The sequence below is a fragment of the Oncorhynchus nerka genome, linkage group LG27, assembly GCF_034236695.1.
Source record: "Oncorhynchus nerka isolate Pitt River linkage group LG27, Oner_Uvic_2.0, whole genome shotgun sequence".
In the NCBI taxonomy this organism is placed as follows: Eukaryota; Metazoa; Chordata; class Actinopteri; order Salmoniformes; family Salmonidae; genus Oncorhynchus; species Oncorhynchus nerka.
Window position 1 is genome coordinate 87816504 of NC_088422.1, and position 17966 is coordinate 87834469.

General features: G+C 42.9%; 1 protein-coding gene across 6 annotated transcripts in view; it reads right to left on the minus strand.

Annotated features, from left to right (window-relative positions):
* Positions 1–1039: 1039 nt before the first annotated feature.
* Positions 1040–17966, minus strand: part of arnt2 (aryl-hydrocarbon receptor nuclear translocator 2) — a 71375-nt gene continuing 54448 nt past the window's right edge. For all 6 annotated transcript variants that reach the window (XM_065012229.1, XM_065012226.1, XM_065012225.1 and 3 more), the window contains 4 exons: positions 8638–8703; positions 6516–6601; positions 4300–4376; positions 1040–1263 (listed from right to left, as the gene is read on the minus strand). In XM_065012229.1, the coding sequence (XP_064868301.1) occupies positions 1057–1263; positions 4300–4376; positions 6516–6601; positions 8638–8703 (436 nt within the window). In that variant the 3' untranslated portion in view covers positions 1040–1056. The remainder of the gene's footprint in view (positions 1264–4299; positions 4377–6515; positions 6602–8637; positions 8704–17966) is intronic.

The window sequence follows — 17966 nt, forward strand, 5'->3', positions numbered from 1 at the left end:
CATGGAATTAGTGGCAGTTCCAGTTCACCAGTGGCTCCAGTTCACCACAGGGGTTCTATTGTGATGAGTGGGCAGTGGCTCCAGTTCACCACAGGGGTTCTATTGTGATGAGTGGGCATGGAATTAGTGGCTCCAGTTCACCAGTGGGCAGGGGTTCTATTGTGATGAGTGGGCATGGAATTAGTGGCTCCAGTTCACCACAGGGGTTCTATTGTGATGAGTGGGCATGGAATTAGTGGCTCCAGTTCACCACAGGGTTCTATTGTGATGAGTGGGCATGGAATTAGTGGCTCCAGTTCACCACAGGGGTTCTATTGTGATGAGTGGGCATGGAATTAGTGGCTCCAGTTCACCACAGGGGTTCTATTGTGATGAGTGGGCATGGAATTAGTGGCTCCAGTTCACCACAGGGGTTCTATTGTGATGAGTGGGCATGGAATTAGTGGCTCCAGTTCACCACAGGGGTTCTATTGTGATGAGTGGGCATGGAATTGGGCTCCAGTTCACCACAGGGGTTGGCTCCAGTTCACCACAGGGGTTCTATTGTGATGAGTGGGCATGGAATTAGCGGCTCCAGTTCACCACAGGGGTTCTATTGTGATGAGTGGGCATGGAATTAGCGGCTCCAGTTCACCACAGGGGTTCTATTGTGATGAGTGGGCATGGAATTAGTGGCTCCAGTTCACCACAGGGGTTCTATTGTGATGAGTGGGCATGGAATTAGTGGCTCCAGTTCAGGGGTTCTATTGTGATGAGTGGGCATGGAATTAGTGGCTCCAGTTCACCACAGGGGTTCTATTGTGATGAGTGGGCATGGAATTAGTGGCTCCAGTTCACCACAGGGGTTCTATTGTGATGAGTGGGCATGGAATTAGCGGCTCCAGTTCACCACAGGGGTTCTATTGTGATGAGTGGGCATGGAATTAGTGGCTCCAGTTCACCACAGGGGTTCTATTGTGATGAGTGGGCATGGAATTTGTGGCTCCAGTTCACCACAGGGGTTCTATTGTGAACTCTGACGAGTGGCATCACAGGCTGTTACAATTGTTCCAATTTTTAAAAATGTTTCGCATCATCGTGCCCTACTAAATGCGACCCTGATTGTGATAAGTAGGGGGAGGAACCAACCTGAGGCTGGTATCCAATCACGTTGATGCACCGCGGGTCCACGAAAGTGATGATGCCGTCGGAGTTGTGGCGCGACAGGAACTCCGTGGGAACCGTCAGGCCGTTCATATCCATGGAAACGGGAGAACTGGTCACCTAGGAGATGAGAGGGGTTAGTTAGATATATGTGAGAGAGATTAAAGGATGAAGGGACCGGAGATTTAGATATATGTGAGAGAGATTAAAGGATGATGGGACCGGAGAGTTAGATATATGTGAGAGAGATTAAAGGATGGAGGGACCAGAGAGTTAGATATATGTGAGAGAGATTAAAGGATGAAGGGACCAGAGAGTTAGATATATGTGAGAGAGATTAAAGGATGAAGGGACCAGAGAGTTAGTTAGATATATGTGAGAGAGATTAAAGGATGGAGGGACCAGAGAGTTAGATATATGTGAGAGAGATTAAAGGATGGAGGGACCAGAGAGTTAGATATATGTGAGTGAGATTAAAGGATGAAGGGACCGGAGTTAGATATACAGTGGGGCAAAAAAGTATTTAGTCAGCCACCAATTGTGCAAGTTCTCCCACTTAAAAAGATGAGAGAGGCCTGTAATTTTCATCATAGGTACACTTCAATTATGACAGACAAAATGAGAAATAAAAATCCAAATTGTAGGATTTTTAATGAATTTATTTGCAAATTATGGTGGAAAATAAGTATTTGGTCACCTACAAACAAGCAAGATTTCTGGCTCTCACAGACCTGTAACTTCTTCTTTAAGAGGCTCTTCTGTCGTCCACTCGTTACCTGTATTAATGGCACCTGTTTGAACTTGTTATCAATATAAAAGACACCTGTCCACAACCTCAAACAGTCACAGTCCAAACTCCACTATGGCCAAGACCAAAGAGCTGTCAAAGGACACCAGAAACAAAATTGTAGACCTGCACCAGGCTGGGAAGACTGAATCTGCAATAGGTAAGCAGCTTGGTTTGAAGAAATCAACTGTGGGAGCAATTATTAGGAAATGGAAGACATACAAGACCACTGATAATCTCCCTCGATCTGGGGCTCCATGCAAGATCTCACCCCGTGGGGTCAAAATGATCACAAGCAAAAATCCCAGAACCAAACGGGGGGACCTAGTGAATGACCTGCAGAGAGCTGGGACCAAAGTAACAAAGCCTACCATCAGTAACACACTACGCCGCCAGGGACTCAAATCCTGCAGTGCCAGACGTGTCCCCCTGCTTAAGCCAGTACATGTCCAGGCCCGTCTGAATTTTGCTAGAGAGCATTTGGATGATCCAGAAGAAGATTGGGAGAATGTCATATGGTCAGATGAAACCAAAATATAACTTTTTGGTAAAAACTAAACTCGTCGTGTTTGGAGGACAAAGAATGCTGAGTTGCATCCAAAGAACACCATACCTACTGTGAAGCATGGGGGTGGAAACATCATGCTTTGGGGCTGTTTTTCTGCAAAGGGACCAGGACGACTGATCCGTGTAAAGGAAAGAATGAATGGGGACATGTATCGTGAGATTTTGAGTGAAAATCTCCTTCCATCAGCAAGGGCATTGAAGATGAAACGTGGCTGGGTCTTTCAGCATGACAATGATCCCAAACACACCGCCTGGGCAACGAAGGAGTGGCTTCGTAAGAAGCATTTCAAGGTCCTGGAGTGGCCTAGCCAGTCTCCAGATCTCAACCCCATAGAACATATTTGGAGGGAGTTGAAAGTCCGTGTTGCCCAGCAACAGCCCCAAAACATCACTGCTCTAGAGGAGATCTGCATAGAGGAATGGGCCAAAATACCAGCAACAGTGTGTGAAAACCTTGTGAAGATTTACAGAAAACGTTTGACCTCTGTCATTGCCAACAAAAGGTATATAACAAAGTATTGAGATAAACTTTTGTTATTGACCAAATACTTATTTTCCACCATAATTTGCAAATAAATTCATAAAAAATCCTACAATGTGATTTTCTGGATTTTTTTTCTCATTTTGTCTGTCATAGTTGAAGTGTACCTATGATGAAAATTACAGGCCTCTCTCATCTTTTTAATTGGGAGAACTTGCACAATTGGTGGCTGACTAAATACTTTTTTGCCCCACTGTATGTGAGAGAGATTAAAGGTGGCACTGTGAAGAAGAAGGTAAAAAGCAGGAGGATGGGAGCACCAGGAAGGTTATATTTGAGGACTCTAATTCAAGCGTCTCATAGTGGGAGTGCTGATCTAGGATCAGGTCCAACCCGTCCATTTAATCTAATTCATCAAGATCTAAAAGACTAAACTGATCCTAGATAGCACTTCTAGATAGCACTCCTACTCTGAGAAGCTGTATGAATACGGGGCACTTTTCCAGGAACGTGTTTAATGCATCTTAAAATGATCCTGTGTTGTGTTCCCCCACTAGCTAACGTTCACGACACCAAAGGCCTGTTTCTTCCTAATGTCATCAGATTATATAAACATGATATTTGTTGTAGCATTTGATGTGGTCTCATAAAGACTTCAGTTGTGTCTCAAAAGTTTTGTCCAAAAGCAAGGAGAGACGAAATCTGGATTACAATGTCCTGGAAACTGTCCCAAGTGGTTAATTGGTCCTGAAAACTGACCTAAGTGGTTAAATTGGCAGCGTTTGAGATACAGTAGAAAAGGTTTTATCAAAACTTAACAGAAAATATTAACTGTTTCGACCAATTAGCCAGATACTGTACATGTCTGGTGTGTCTTAAGCACATGTAAGCACCCTTTAAAATGCTAATTCTACACATTTTAAAAGGGGTAGAGAATTGCCAGGCAGTTACAAAGCTAATGTCCTGCAATTTGACAATTGTTTTCATGTCTTATTCTTAGTCTGGGAGCTAAGAAGGTTAAGGTAGGAGATAGTAGATGTTGGACATAGGAATAAGGGTTGAACTGGTTGAGGTATTGGGGGGGGTTATGGGAGGATGGGAAGAGGTCTTCAGTGCTCGTTCCACCTGTCTGCTCCATTACTGTAATCCTCCTATACTGATGCTCCCTGACAACCCCGTGCTCTCAGGTCACACCTTCTCATGCACCGACCCAACCAGAGCGTACACACACACACACACACACACACACACACACACACACACACACACACACACACACACACACACACACACACACACACACACACACACACGATGGTACCTGCAGTCTTCCGATGGCTACAAGGCAGTATTTACTGGTCTGTCCTGCCTCTGTGTCTTCTTCTGGTATGGTCATACCTGACATAGAGAGAAAGAAGGAGAGAAACGAGAGAAAGATATTAAATACAAGAGAGAGAGATATCAAGATGGCAGCTTTCTAATAAAGTGCAAATGTGTGATTTCAGATGTGAACTTTGTGTTGTTGAGGTGATTTACAGCATGACACTGTGTAGTCTAGTACCGTACCAGTGTGGTGTATATTTCCAGCATGACACTGTGTAGTCTAGTACCGTACCAGTGTGGTGTATATTTCCAGTGTGACACTGTGTAGTCTAGTACCGTACCAGTGTGCTGTACAAGCTGCTTTATCCAGAACAGCTGTGACACAAGCAGATAAATCACACAAACACACACCCACACAGTCTCTACGAATCTCTGCAAATCATTCGGAACAAATATCCAAAAACTCTAACTGCCAGTATCAATATTCATATACATCACAAAGGGAAGGAGGGAGAGAAGGAGGAAAGAGAATGAGCAAGAGAGAGTTTAAGTTTTCCTTGATTTAAATGTTGATATCAGTTTCCCACAGTAATGAATTCCTTTGTTGTTTCCTTGACAACACAAAAACACCTATTAGTCATAATGAAGACTGTTCACAGGTCTCTCCTCTCCTCTCCTCTCATCTCATCTCATCTCATCTCCTCTCATCTCATCTCATCTCATCTCATCTCCTCTCATCTCCTCTCCAGTAGGAGGGGAGAGGAGTGTGTTGAGGACTTTTACTTGCATAGTCAACCAACTATCCAGCCACGTCAATGCAAGACCAAATGGCACTATATTCCCTGTATAGTGCACTACTTTTGATCAGAGCCATATGTGAATAAGGTGCCAATTGGGACACATCCGTCTAGATTCAATAATATACACAACTATCATTTTGATGTTCCATCCCAGCCATACCATCCATCCTACTCCCTGACCTCCGTCCACTTTAGTCTCCCCAGGGCCTTTGTTCAGAAAGACACTCAGAGAAGGAGTGCTCATCTAGGATTGCCTTTTACATGGACAGGGGGGACCTGATCCTAGATCAGCACTCCTAATCTGAGATGCTTTCTGAACATGGACCCAGAAGTACCGACATGAGACATGAGCTACATTCTACCAGTTCCTGAGCTGTTTTCAGAACCCAGAAGGATGGAGGGTCTAAGTGTGTGTGCACACGCGGGTGATGCGCCCGATTTAGTACCTTAAGACTGATAGTGGACGAGCGATAGACTAACAGTCCAGAACATTCCACTGGTCTATTTATGTCCCAGGAAGTTAAACATGTGTCAACGATTTCCACACATGTGGCATGTCCGTGTGATCGGGGATTCTGGGAATCATTCAGTACAGCCTCAAAGCATACATTTCATACTGTGATGCTGAAAGTTGCTCAACCCCCCCCCCCCATCTAGACACCTGGTTCTGAATCCCAAAACACTCATGGGAATTGCAGACAGAATTCCAGGCCGGGGGGTTGCGTGACTCTGTAAACACTTGAAAGATTTGGAGTGTGTGTGTCAACGAGTGCATCCGAGGTCATGTGTGATCTCTGTCCCCCATCCATCCTGGATGCCACGTCACCTCTGTCAGTGTGTGTGTGTGTGTGTGTGTGTGTGTGTGTGTGTGTGTGTGTGTGTGTGTGTGTGACTAAAGAAACATCCCAGACCTCACGATCACACCATTTCATTGAACCTGAGGGATGTATGGAATATAATGTTTAAAACATGTATGGTGTGTGTGTGAATGTGTATGTGTGTATGGTGTTTGTGTGTGTGTGAATGGTGTGTGTGTGTGTATGTGTGTATGGTGTTTGTGTGAATGTGTATGTATGTATGGTGTTTGTGTGTGTGTGAATGTGTATGTGTGTATGGTGTTTGTGTGTGTGTGAATGTGTATGTGTGTATGCTGTTTGTGTGTGTGTGAATGTGTATGTGTGTATGCTGTTTGTGTGTGTGTGAATGTGTATGTGTGTATGGTGTTTGTGTGTATGTGTGTATGCTGTTTGTGTGTGTGTGAATGTGTATGTGTGTATGGTGTTTGTGTGTGTGTGTTCTACTACCACCACTGTTGTCAATGTTTTGAATGGAAGACCCACACACTGCTAGCATCAACAAATCTATTAGCTGACCTTGTTAGGGGGATAAAAGGTTGTGTATGGTCAGTAGATACCTGCTGGGGGCCATGCTTTGATGTAGCCGGTACAGTGCACCACAGAGTACTGATCCTCTCCCTCCTTCGAGGGTCCCAGACCGTTCCTAGAAACAATCAGATTACACACACATTTAACAACACACACATTGAACAACACACACCAGGGTTTTTAATGGATCAATAATGGGCTTTTAGGTTGTGGGCGTGGCAGGTGTGCATGAAAAATGTTTTTTTTAAGACAATTTCCTGCAATTCTATAATTCTATACATTTTTCCATGAAGCTGAGAGAGAAATGTTGCGGTTTTCAAGCTAATTTCCTCTGATTCTACATATTCTGCCATTAAGCTGAGAGAAATGTTTCGCTCAAACATAATAACAAAATCAACACTGCTAAATTCATTGTGGAATGTTCAACTCTCCCTGACTGTCTAGCTTTTATTTAGGTGATTATTAGTTGTCAAAGATGATATTATTAAAAAATATACACCAGCTCTTTCCATGACAGACTGACCAGGTTAATCCAGGTGAAAGATATGATCCCTTATTGATGTCACTACACTTCAGTCAGTGTAGATGAAGGGGAGGAGACAGGACAAAGATATGATCCTTATTGATGTCACTACACTTCAGTCAGTGTAGATGAAGGGGAGGAGACAGGATAAAGATATGATCCCTTATTGATGTCACTACACTTCAGTCAGTGTAGATGAAGGGGAGGAGACAGGATAAAGATATGATCCCTTATTGATGTCACTACACTTCAGTCAGTGTAGATGAAGGGGAGGAGACAGGACAAAGATATGATCCTTATTGATGTCACTACACTTCAGTCAGTGTAGATGAAGGGGAGGAGACAGGACAAAGATATGAAGGGGAGGAGACAGGATAAAGAAGGATTTTTAAACCTTGAGACATGGATAGTGTATGTGTGCCATTCAGAGGGTGAATGGGCAAGACAAAATATTTAAGTGCCTTGGAACGGGGTATTGTAGTAGGTGCCAGGCGCACCGGTTTGAATGTGTCAAGAACTGCAATGCTGCTGGGTTTTTCACACTCAACAGTTTCCTGTGTATCAAGAATGGTCCACCACCCAAAGAACTTCCAGCCAACTTGACAACTGTGGGAATCATTGGAGTAAACCTGTGCCAGCTTCCCTGAGGAACACTTGACACCATGCCCCGACGAATTGAGGCTGTTCTGGGGGCAAAAGGGGGTATAACTCAATATTAGGAAGGTGTTTCTAATGTTTTGTACACTTTTGTTATATACAATGTTTGGACCATAACAATTCTTATGCGGCCAACCAAGGATTTCAATGGCAGAAAAAACCCTACACACATAAAGTTGTACATGCAAACAAAAACGTACACACAAACAAACAAGATGAAGGGAGATGGGAGGAGGAGAGAAGAGGTAGAGAGAGGAGGAGAAGAAGAGGGAGAAGATTTATCTGCTAGCCTGGTTCCTCACTAGGTTTCTTCCTAGGTTCCTGCCTTTCTAGGGAGATGTTCCTAGCCACTGTACGTCTACATCTACACTGCTTGCTCTGTGGGGTTTCAGGCTGGGTATCTGTAAAGCACTGTGACAACTGCTCAAATAAAAAGGGCTTTAGAAAAATGTTTGATGTTAATTTGACGAGGTTAGTCTCATTTAGATTTGTTCAAGACCTGGCCAAAATAGCAGCACACAGAGTTGCAGACACATTTACAACATAAAACACTATAGCAAGATGGTTTGGGAAAGTGTGGTGCAACTTAATTGTCCATCATAGTGTTCAACCTAGCTTTAAACTCATTTAAAAAGGGACCCGCTCCTGTCATTTCAGGCCCTGAAGCTTGTTCCAAGAGAAAGGTGCAGAGAACTGGAAAGCTTTTCCCTAGCTCTGTACGGACCTTAGGCACAATCAACAAAACACAGTCATGTGAGCGCAGGCCATAGTTTTCATTTGTCTGCTGGACAATGTAGTTCCAAAAGTAAAATGGGAGCCGTTGCATTATGGCCTTCTACATAAAAACATTCTAATGATGTCATCTCTGAAGAGTTAAATCACTGGTAACTTGTTTATTTCTAAGGCCATATTGAGACAGGGGAGAAGAACATCTAGTAAAGAAGAAAGGTAGGAATATTAAAGTGTCTCACCTGTATCTCTTCCTCATGTTGGACAGTCGGTTGAGAGAGATGTGGTCCAGTGGGGTGCTGCCACATCTGAAGAGAAACACACAGTGTACTGTACATCAGAGATCATCAACTAGATTCAGACACGGGACCATCTGTGAGAAACACAGTGTACTGTACATCAGAGATCATCAACTAGATTCAGACACGGGACCATCTGTGAGAAACACACAGTGTAATATACATCAGAGATCATCAACTAGATTCAGACATGGGACCATCTGTGAGAAACACACAGTGTACTGTACATCAGAGATCATCAACTAGATTCAGACACGGGACCATCTGTGAGAAACACAGTGTAATATACATCAGAGATCATCAACTAGATTCAGACACGGGACCATCTGTGAGAAACACACAGTGTACTATACATCAGAGATCATCAACTAGATTCAGACACGGGACCATCTGTGAGAAACACACAGTGTAATATACATCAGAGATCATCAACTAGATTCAGACACGGGACCATCTGTGAGAAACACACAGTGTACTGTACATCAGAGATCATCAACTAGATTCAGACACGGGACGATCTGTGAGAAACACACAGTGTACTGTACATCAGAGATCATCAACTAGATTCAGACACGGGACGATCTGTGAGAAACACACAGTGTAATATACATCAGAGATCATCAACTAGATTCAGACACGGGACCATCTGTGAGAAACACACAGTGTAATATACATCAGAGATCATCAACTAGATTCAGACACGGGACCATCTGTGAGAAACACACAGTGTAATATACATCAGAGATCATCAACTAGATTCAGACATGGGACGATCTGTGAGAAACACAGTGTAATATACATCAGAGATCATCAACTAGATTCAGACATGGGACGATCTGTGAGAAACACACAGTGTAATATACATCAGAGATCATCAACTAGATTCAGACACGGGACCATCTGTGAGAAACACAGTGTAATATACATCAGAGATCATCAACTAGATTCAGACACGGGACCATCTGTGAGAAACACACAGTGTACTATACATCAGAGATCATCAACTAGATTCAGACACGGGACCATCTGTGAGAAACACACAGTGTAATATACATCAGAGATCATCAACTAGATTCAGACACGGGACCATCTGTGAGAAACACACAGTGTACTATACATCAGAGATCATCAACTAGATTCAGACACGGGACCATCTGTGAGAAACACACAGTGTACTGTACATCAGAGATCATCAACTAGATTCAGACACGGGACCATCTGTGAGAAACACACAGTGTAATATACATCAGAGATCATCAACTAGATTCAGACACGGGACCATCTGTGAGAAACACACAGTGTACTGTACATCAGAGATCATCAACTAGATTCAGACACGGGACGATCTGTGAGAAACACACAGTGTAATATACATCAGAGATCATCAACTAGATTCAGACACGGGACCATCTGTGAGAAACACACAGTGTACTGTACATCAGAGATCATCAACTAGATTCAGACACGGGACCATCTGTGAGAAACACACAGTGTAATATACATCAGAGATCATCAACTAGATTCAGACATGGGACCATCTGTGAGAAACACACAGTGTACTGTACATCAGAGATCATCAACTAGATTCAGACATGGGACGATCTGTGAGAAACACACAGTGTACTGTACATCAGAGATCATCAACTAGATTCAGACACGGGACGATCTGTGAGAAACACACAGTGTAATATACATCAGAGATCATCAACTAGATTCAGACACGGGACCATCTGTGAGAAACACACAGTGTAATATACATCAGAGATCATCAACTAGATTCAGACACGGGACGATCTGTGAGAAACACACAGTGTACTGTACATCAGAGATCATCAACTAGATTCAGACATGGGACGATCTGTGAGAAACACACAGTGTACTGTACATCAGAGATCATCAACTAGATTCAGACATGGGACGATCTGTGAGAAACACACAGTGTACTGTACATCAGAGATCATCAACTAGATTCAGACACGGGACGATCTGTGAGAAACACACAGTGTAATATACATCAGAGATCATCAACTAGATTCAGACACGGGACCATCTGTGAGAAACACAGTGTACTATACATCAGAGATCATCAACTAGATTCAGACACGGGACGATCTGTGAGAAACACACAGTGTAATATACATCAGAGATCATCAACTAGATTCAGACACGGGACCATCTGTGAGAAACACACAGTGTACTGTACATCAGAGATCATCAACTAGATTCAGACACGGGACCATCTGTGAGAAACACACAGTGTACTGTACATCAGAGATCATCAACTAGATTCAGACATGGGACCATCTGTGAGAAACACACAGTGTACTGTACATCAGAGATCATCAACTAGATTCAGACATGGGACGATCTGTGAGAAACACACAGTGTACTGTACATCAGAGATCATCAACTAGATTCAGACACGGGACGATCTGTGAGAAACACACAGTGTACTGTACATCAGAGATCATCAACTAGATTCAGACACGGGACCATCTGTGAGAAACACAGTGTACTGTACATCAGAGATCATCAACTAGATTCAGACACGGGACCATCTGTGAGAAACACACAGTGTAATATACATCAGAGATCATCAACTAGATTCAGACACGGGACCATCTGTGAGAAACACACAGTGTACTGTACATCAGAGATCATCAACTAGATTCAGACATGGGACGATCTGTGAGAAACACACAGTGTACTGTACATCAGAGATCATCAACTAGATTCAGACACGGGACCATCTGTGAGAAACACACAGTGTACTGTACATCAGAGATCATCAACTAGATTCAGACATGGGACCATCTGTGAGAAACACACAGTGTACTGTACATCAGAGATCATCAACTAGATTCAGACACGGGACCATCTGTGAGAAACACACAGTGTAATATACATCAGAGATCATCAACTAGATTCAGACATGGGACGATCTGTGAGAAACACACAGTGTACTGTACATCAGAGATCATCAACTAGATTCAGACATGGGACGATCTGTGAGAAACACACAGTGTAATATACATCAGAGATCATCAACTATATTCAGACACGGGACCATCTGTGAGAAACACACAGTGTACTGTACATCAGAGATCATCAACTAGATTCAGACACGGGACCATCTGTGAGAAACACACAGTGTACTGTACATCAGAGATCATCAACTAGATTCAGACACGGGACCATCTGTGAGAAACACACAGTGTACTGTACATCAGAGATCATCAACTAGATTCAGACATCTGTGAGGGACAGAGATCTGTGAGAAACACACAGTGTACTGTACATCAGAGATCATCAACTAGATTCAGACATGGGACCATCTGTGAGAAACACACAGTGTACTGTACATCAGAGATCATCAACTAGATTCAGACACGGGAATCACACAGTGTACTGTACATCAGAGATCATCAACTAGATTCAGACATGGGACCATCTGTGAGAAACACACAGTGTACTGTACATCAGAGATCATCAACTAGATTCAGACACGGGACCATCTGTGAGAAACACACAGTGTACTGTACATCAGAGATCATCAACTAGATTCAGACACGGGACCATCTGTGAGAAACACACAGTGTACTGTACATCAGAGATCATCAACTAGATTCAGACACGGGACGATCTGTGAGAAACACACAGTGTACTATACATCAGAGATCATCAACTAGATTCAGACATGGGACGATCTGTGAGAAACACACAGTGTACTGTACATCAGAGATCATCAACTAGATTCAGACATGGGACCATCTGTCAGAGATCAAACACACAGTGTACAGTGTACATCAGAGATCATCAACTAGATTCAGACATGGGACCATCTGTGAGAAACACACAGTGTAATATACATCAGAGATCATCAACTAGATTCAGACACGGGACCATCTGTGAGAAACACACAGTGTAATATACATCAGAGATCATCAACTAGATTCAGACACGGGACCATCTGTGAGAAACACACAGTGTACTGTACATCAGAGATCATCAACTAGATTCAGACATGGGACGATCTGTGAGAAACACACAGTGTACTGTACATCAGAGATCATCAACTAGATTCAGACATGGGACGATCTGTGAGAAACACACAGTGTACTGTACATCAGAGATCATCAACTAGATTCAGACATGGGACGATCTGTGAGAAACACACAGTGTACTGTACATCAGAGATCATCAACTAGATTCAGACATGGGACGATCTGTGAGAAACACACAGTGTAATATACATCAGAGATCATCAACTAGATTCAGACACGGGACCATCTGTGAGAAACACACAGTGTACTGTACATCAGAGATCATCAACTAGATTCAGACACGGGACCATCTGTGAGAAACACACAGTGTACTGTACATCAGAGATCATCAACTAGATTCAGACACGGGACCATCTGTGAGAAACACACAGTGTACTGTACATCAGAGATCATCAACTAGATTCAGACATGGGACATCTGTGAGAAACACACAGTGTACTGTACATCAGAGATCATCAACTAGATTCAGACACGGGACATCTGTGAGAAACACACAGTGTACTGTACATCAGAGATCATCAACTAGATTCAGACACGGGACCATCTGTGAGAAACACACAGTGTACTGTACATCAGAGATCATCAACTAGATTCAGACACGGGACCATCTGTGAGAAACACAGTGTAATATACATCAGAGATCATCAACTAGATTCAGACACGGGACCATCTGTGAGAAACACACAGTGTAATATACATCAGAGATCATCAACTAGATTCAGACACGGGACCATCTGTGAGAAACACACAGTGTACTGTACATCAGAGATCATCAACTAGATTCAGACACGGGACCATCTGTGAGAAACACACAGTGTACTGTACATCAGAGATCATCAACTAGATTCAGACACGGGACCATCTGTGAGAAACACACAGTGTACTGTACATCAGAGATCATCAACTAGATTCAGACATGGGACGATCTGTGAGAAACACACAGTGTACTGTACATCAGAGATCATCAACTAGATTCAGACATGGGACCATCTGTGAGAAACACACAGTGTAATATACATCAGAGATCATCAACTAGATTCAGACATGGGACCATCTGTGAGAAACACAGTGTACTGTACATCAGAGATCATCAACTAGATTCAGACACGGGACCATCTGTGAGAAACACACAGTGTAATATACATCAGAGATCATCAACTAGATTCAGACACGGGACCATCTGTGAGAAACACACAGTGTACTGTACATCAGAGATCATCAACTAGATTCAGACATGGGACGATCTGTGAGAAACACAGTGTAATATACATCAGAGATCATCAACTATATTCAGACACGGGATGATCTGTGAGAAACACACAGTGTACTGTACATCAGAGATCATCAACTAGATTCAGACACGGGACGATCTGTGAGAAACACACAGTGTACTGTACATCAGAGATCATCAACTAGATTCAGACATGGGACGATCTGTGAGAAACACACAGTGTACTGTACATCAGAGATCATCAACTAGATTCAGACACGGGACCATCTGTGAGAAACACACAGTGTACTGTACATCAGAGATCATCAACTAGATTCAGACACGGGACCATCTGTGAGAAACACACAGTGTAATATACATCAGAGATCATCAACTAGATTCAGACATGGGACCATCTGTGAGAAACACACAGTGTACTGTACATCAGAGATCATCAACTAGATTCAGACATGGGACCATCTGTGAGAAACACACAGTGTACTATACATCAGAGATCATCAACTAGATTCAGACACGATCTGACCATCTGTGAGAAACACACAGTGTACTGTACATCAGAGATCATCAACTAGATTCAGACATGGGACCATCTGTGAGAAACACACAGTGTACTGTACATCAGAGATCATCAACTAGATTCAGACATGGGACCATCTGTGAGAAACACACAGTGTACTGTACATCAGAGATCATCAACTAGATTCAGACACGGGACGATCTGTGAGAAACACACAGTGTACATCAGAGATCATCAACTAGATTCAGACACGGGACCATCTGTGAGAAACACACAGTGTACTGTACATCAGAGATCATCAACTAGATTCAGACACGGGACCATCTGTGAGAAACACACAGTGTAATATACATCAGAGATCATCAACTAGATTCAGACACGGGACCATCTGTGAGAAACACACAGTGTACTGTACATCAGAGATCATCAACTAGATTCAGACATGGGACGATCTGTGAGAAACACACAGTGTACTGTACATCAGAGATCATCAACTAGATTCAGACATGGGACGATCTGTGAGAAACACACAGTGTACTGTACATCAGAGATCATCAACTAGATTCAGACACGGGACCATCTGTGAGAAACACACAGTGTACTGTACATCAGAGATCATCAACTAGATTCAGACATGGGACGATCTGTGAGAAACACACAGTGTACTGTACATCAGAGATCATCAACTAGATTCAGACACGGGACCATCTGTGAGAAACACACAGTGTAATATACATCAGAGATCATCAACTAGATTCAGACATGGGACCATCTGTGAGAAACACACAGTGTACTGTACATCAGAGATCATCAACTAGATTCAGACACGGGACCATCTGTGAGAAACACACAGTGTAATATACATCAGAGATCATCAACTAGATTCAGACACGGGACCATCTGTGAGAAACACACAGTGTACTGTACATCAGAGATCATCAACTAGATTCAGACGGGACCATCTGTGAGAAACACACAGTGTACTGTACATCAGAGATCATCAACTAGATTCAGACACGGGACGATCTGTGAGAAACACACAGTGTAATATACATCAGAGATCATCAACTAGATTCAGACACGGGACCATCTGTGAGAAACACACAGTGTACTGTACATCAGAGATCATCAACTAGATTCAGACACGGGACCATCTGTGAGAAACACACAGTGTCTATACATCAGAGATCATCAACTAGATTCAGACACGGGACCATCTGTGAGAAACACAGTGTACTGTACATCAGAGATCATCAACTAGATTCAGACATGGGACGATCTGTGAGAAACACACAGTGTACTGTACATCAGAGATCATCAACTAGATTCAGACACGGGACCATCTGTGAGAAACACACAGTGTACTGTACATCAGAGATCATCAACTAGATTCAGACACGGGACCATCTGTGAGAAACACACAGTGTACTGTACATCAGAGATCATCAACTATATTCAGACACGGGACCATCTGTGAGAAACACACAGTGTACTGTACATCAGAGATCATCAACTATATTCAGACATGGGACGATCTGTGAGAAACACACAGTGTACTGTACATCAGAGATCATCAACTAGATTCAGACACGGGACCATCTGTGAGAAACACACAGTGTACTGTACATCAGAGATCATCAACTATATTCAGACACGGGACCATCTGTGAGAAACACACAGTGTACTGTACATCAGAGATCATCAACTAGATTCAGACATGGGACCATCTGTGAGAAACACACAGTGTAATATACATCAGAGATCATCAACTAGATTCAGACACGGGACATCTGTGAGAAACACACAGTGTACTGTACATCAGAGATCATCAACTAGATTCAGACATGGGACCATCTGTGAGAAACACACAGTGTACTGTACATCAGAGATCATCAACTATATTCAGACATGGGACGATCTGTGAGAAACACACAGTGTACTGTACATCAGAGATCATCAACTAGATTCAGACACGGGACCATCTGTGAGAAACACACAGTGTAATATACATCAGAGATCATCAACTAGATTCAGACACGGGACCATCTGTGAGAAACACACAGTGTAATATACATCAGAGATCATCAACTAGATTCAGACACGGGACCATCTGTGAGAAACACACAGTGTACTGTACATCAGAGATCATCAACTAGATTCAGACACGGGACCATCTGTGAGAAACACACAGTGTACTGTACATCAGAGATCATCAACTAGATTCAGACACGGGACCATCTGTGAGAAACACACAGTGTACTGTACATCAGAGATCATCAACTAGATTCAGACATGGGACGATCTGTGAGAAACACACAGTGTACTGTACATCAGAGATCATCAACTAGATTCAGACACGGGACCATCTGTGAGAAACACACAGTGTACTGTACATCAGAGATCATCAACTAGATTCAGACACGGGACCATCTGTGAGAAACACACAGTGTACTGTACATCAGAGATCATCAACTAGATTCAGACACGGGACCATCTGTGAGAAACACACAGTGTACTGTACATCAGAGATCATCAACTAGATTCAGACACGGGACCATCTGTGAGAAACACACAGTGTAATATACATCAGAGATCATCAACTAGATTCAGACATGGGACGATCTGTGAGAAACACACAGTGTACTGTACATCAGAGATCATCAACTAGATTCAGACACGGGACCATCTGTGAGAAACACACAGTGTAACTATACATCAGAGATCATCAACTAGATTCAGACACGGGACCATCTGTGAGAAACACACAGTGTACTGTACATCAGAGATCATCAACTAGATTCAGACACGGGACCATCTGTGAGAAACACACAGTGTAATATACATCAGAGATCATCAACTAGATTCAGACACATGGGACGATCTGTGAGAAACACACAGTGTACTGTACATCAGAGATCATCAACTAGATTCAGACATGGGACCATCTGTGAGAAACACACAGTGTACTGTACATCAGAGATCATCAACTAGATTCAGACATGGGACCATCTGTGAGAAACACACAGTGTACTGTACATCAGAGATCATCAACTAGATTCAGACATGGGACCATCTGTGAGAAACACACAGTGTACTGTACATCAGAGATCATCAACTAGATTCAGACACGGGACCATCTGTGAGAAACACACAGTGTAATATACATCAGAGATCATCAACTAGATTCAGACATGGGACCATCTGTGAGAAACACACAGTGTAATATACATCAGAGATCATCAACTAGATTCAGACACGGGACCATCTGTGAGAAACACACAGTGTACTGTACATCAGAGATCATCAACTAGATTCAGACATGGGACGATCTGTGAGAAACACACAGTGTACTGTACATCAGAGATCATCAACTAGATTCAGACATGGGACGATCTGTGAGAAACACACAGTGTACTGTACATCAGAGATCATCAACTAGATTCAGACATGGGACGATCTG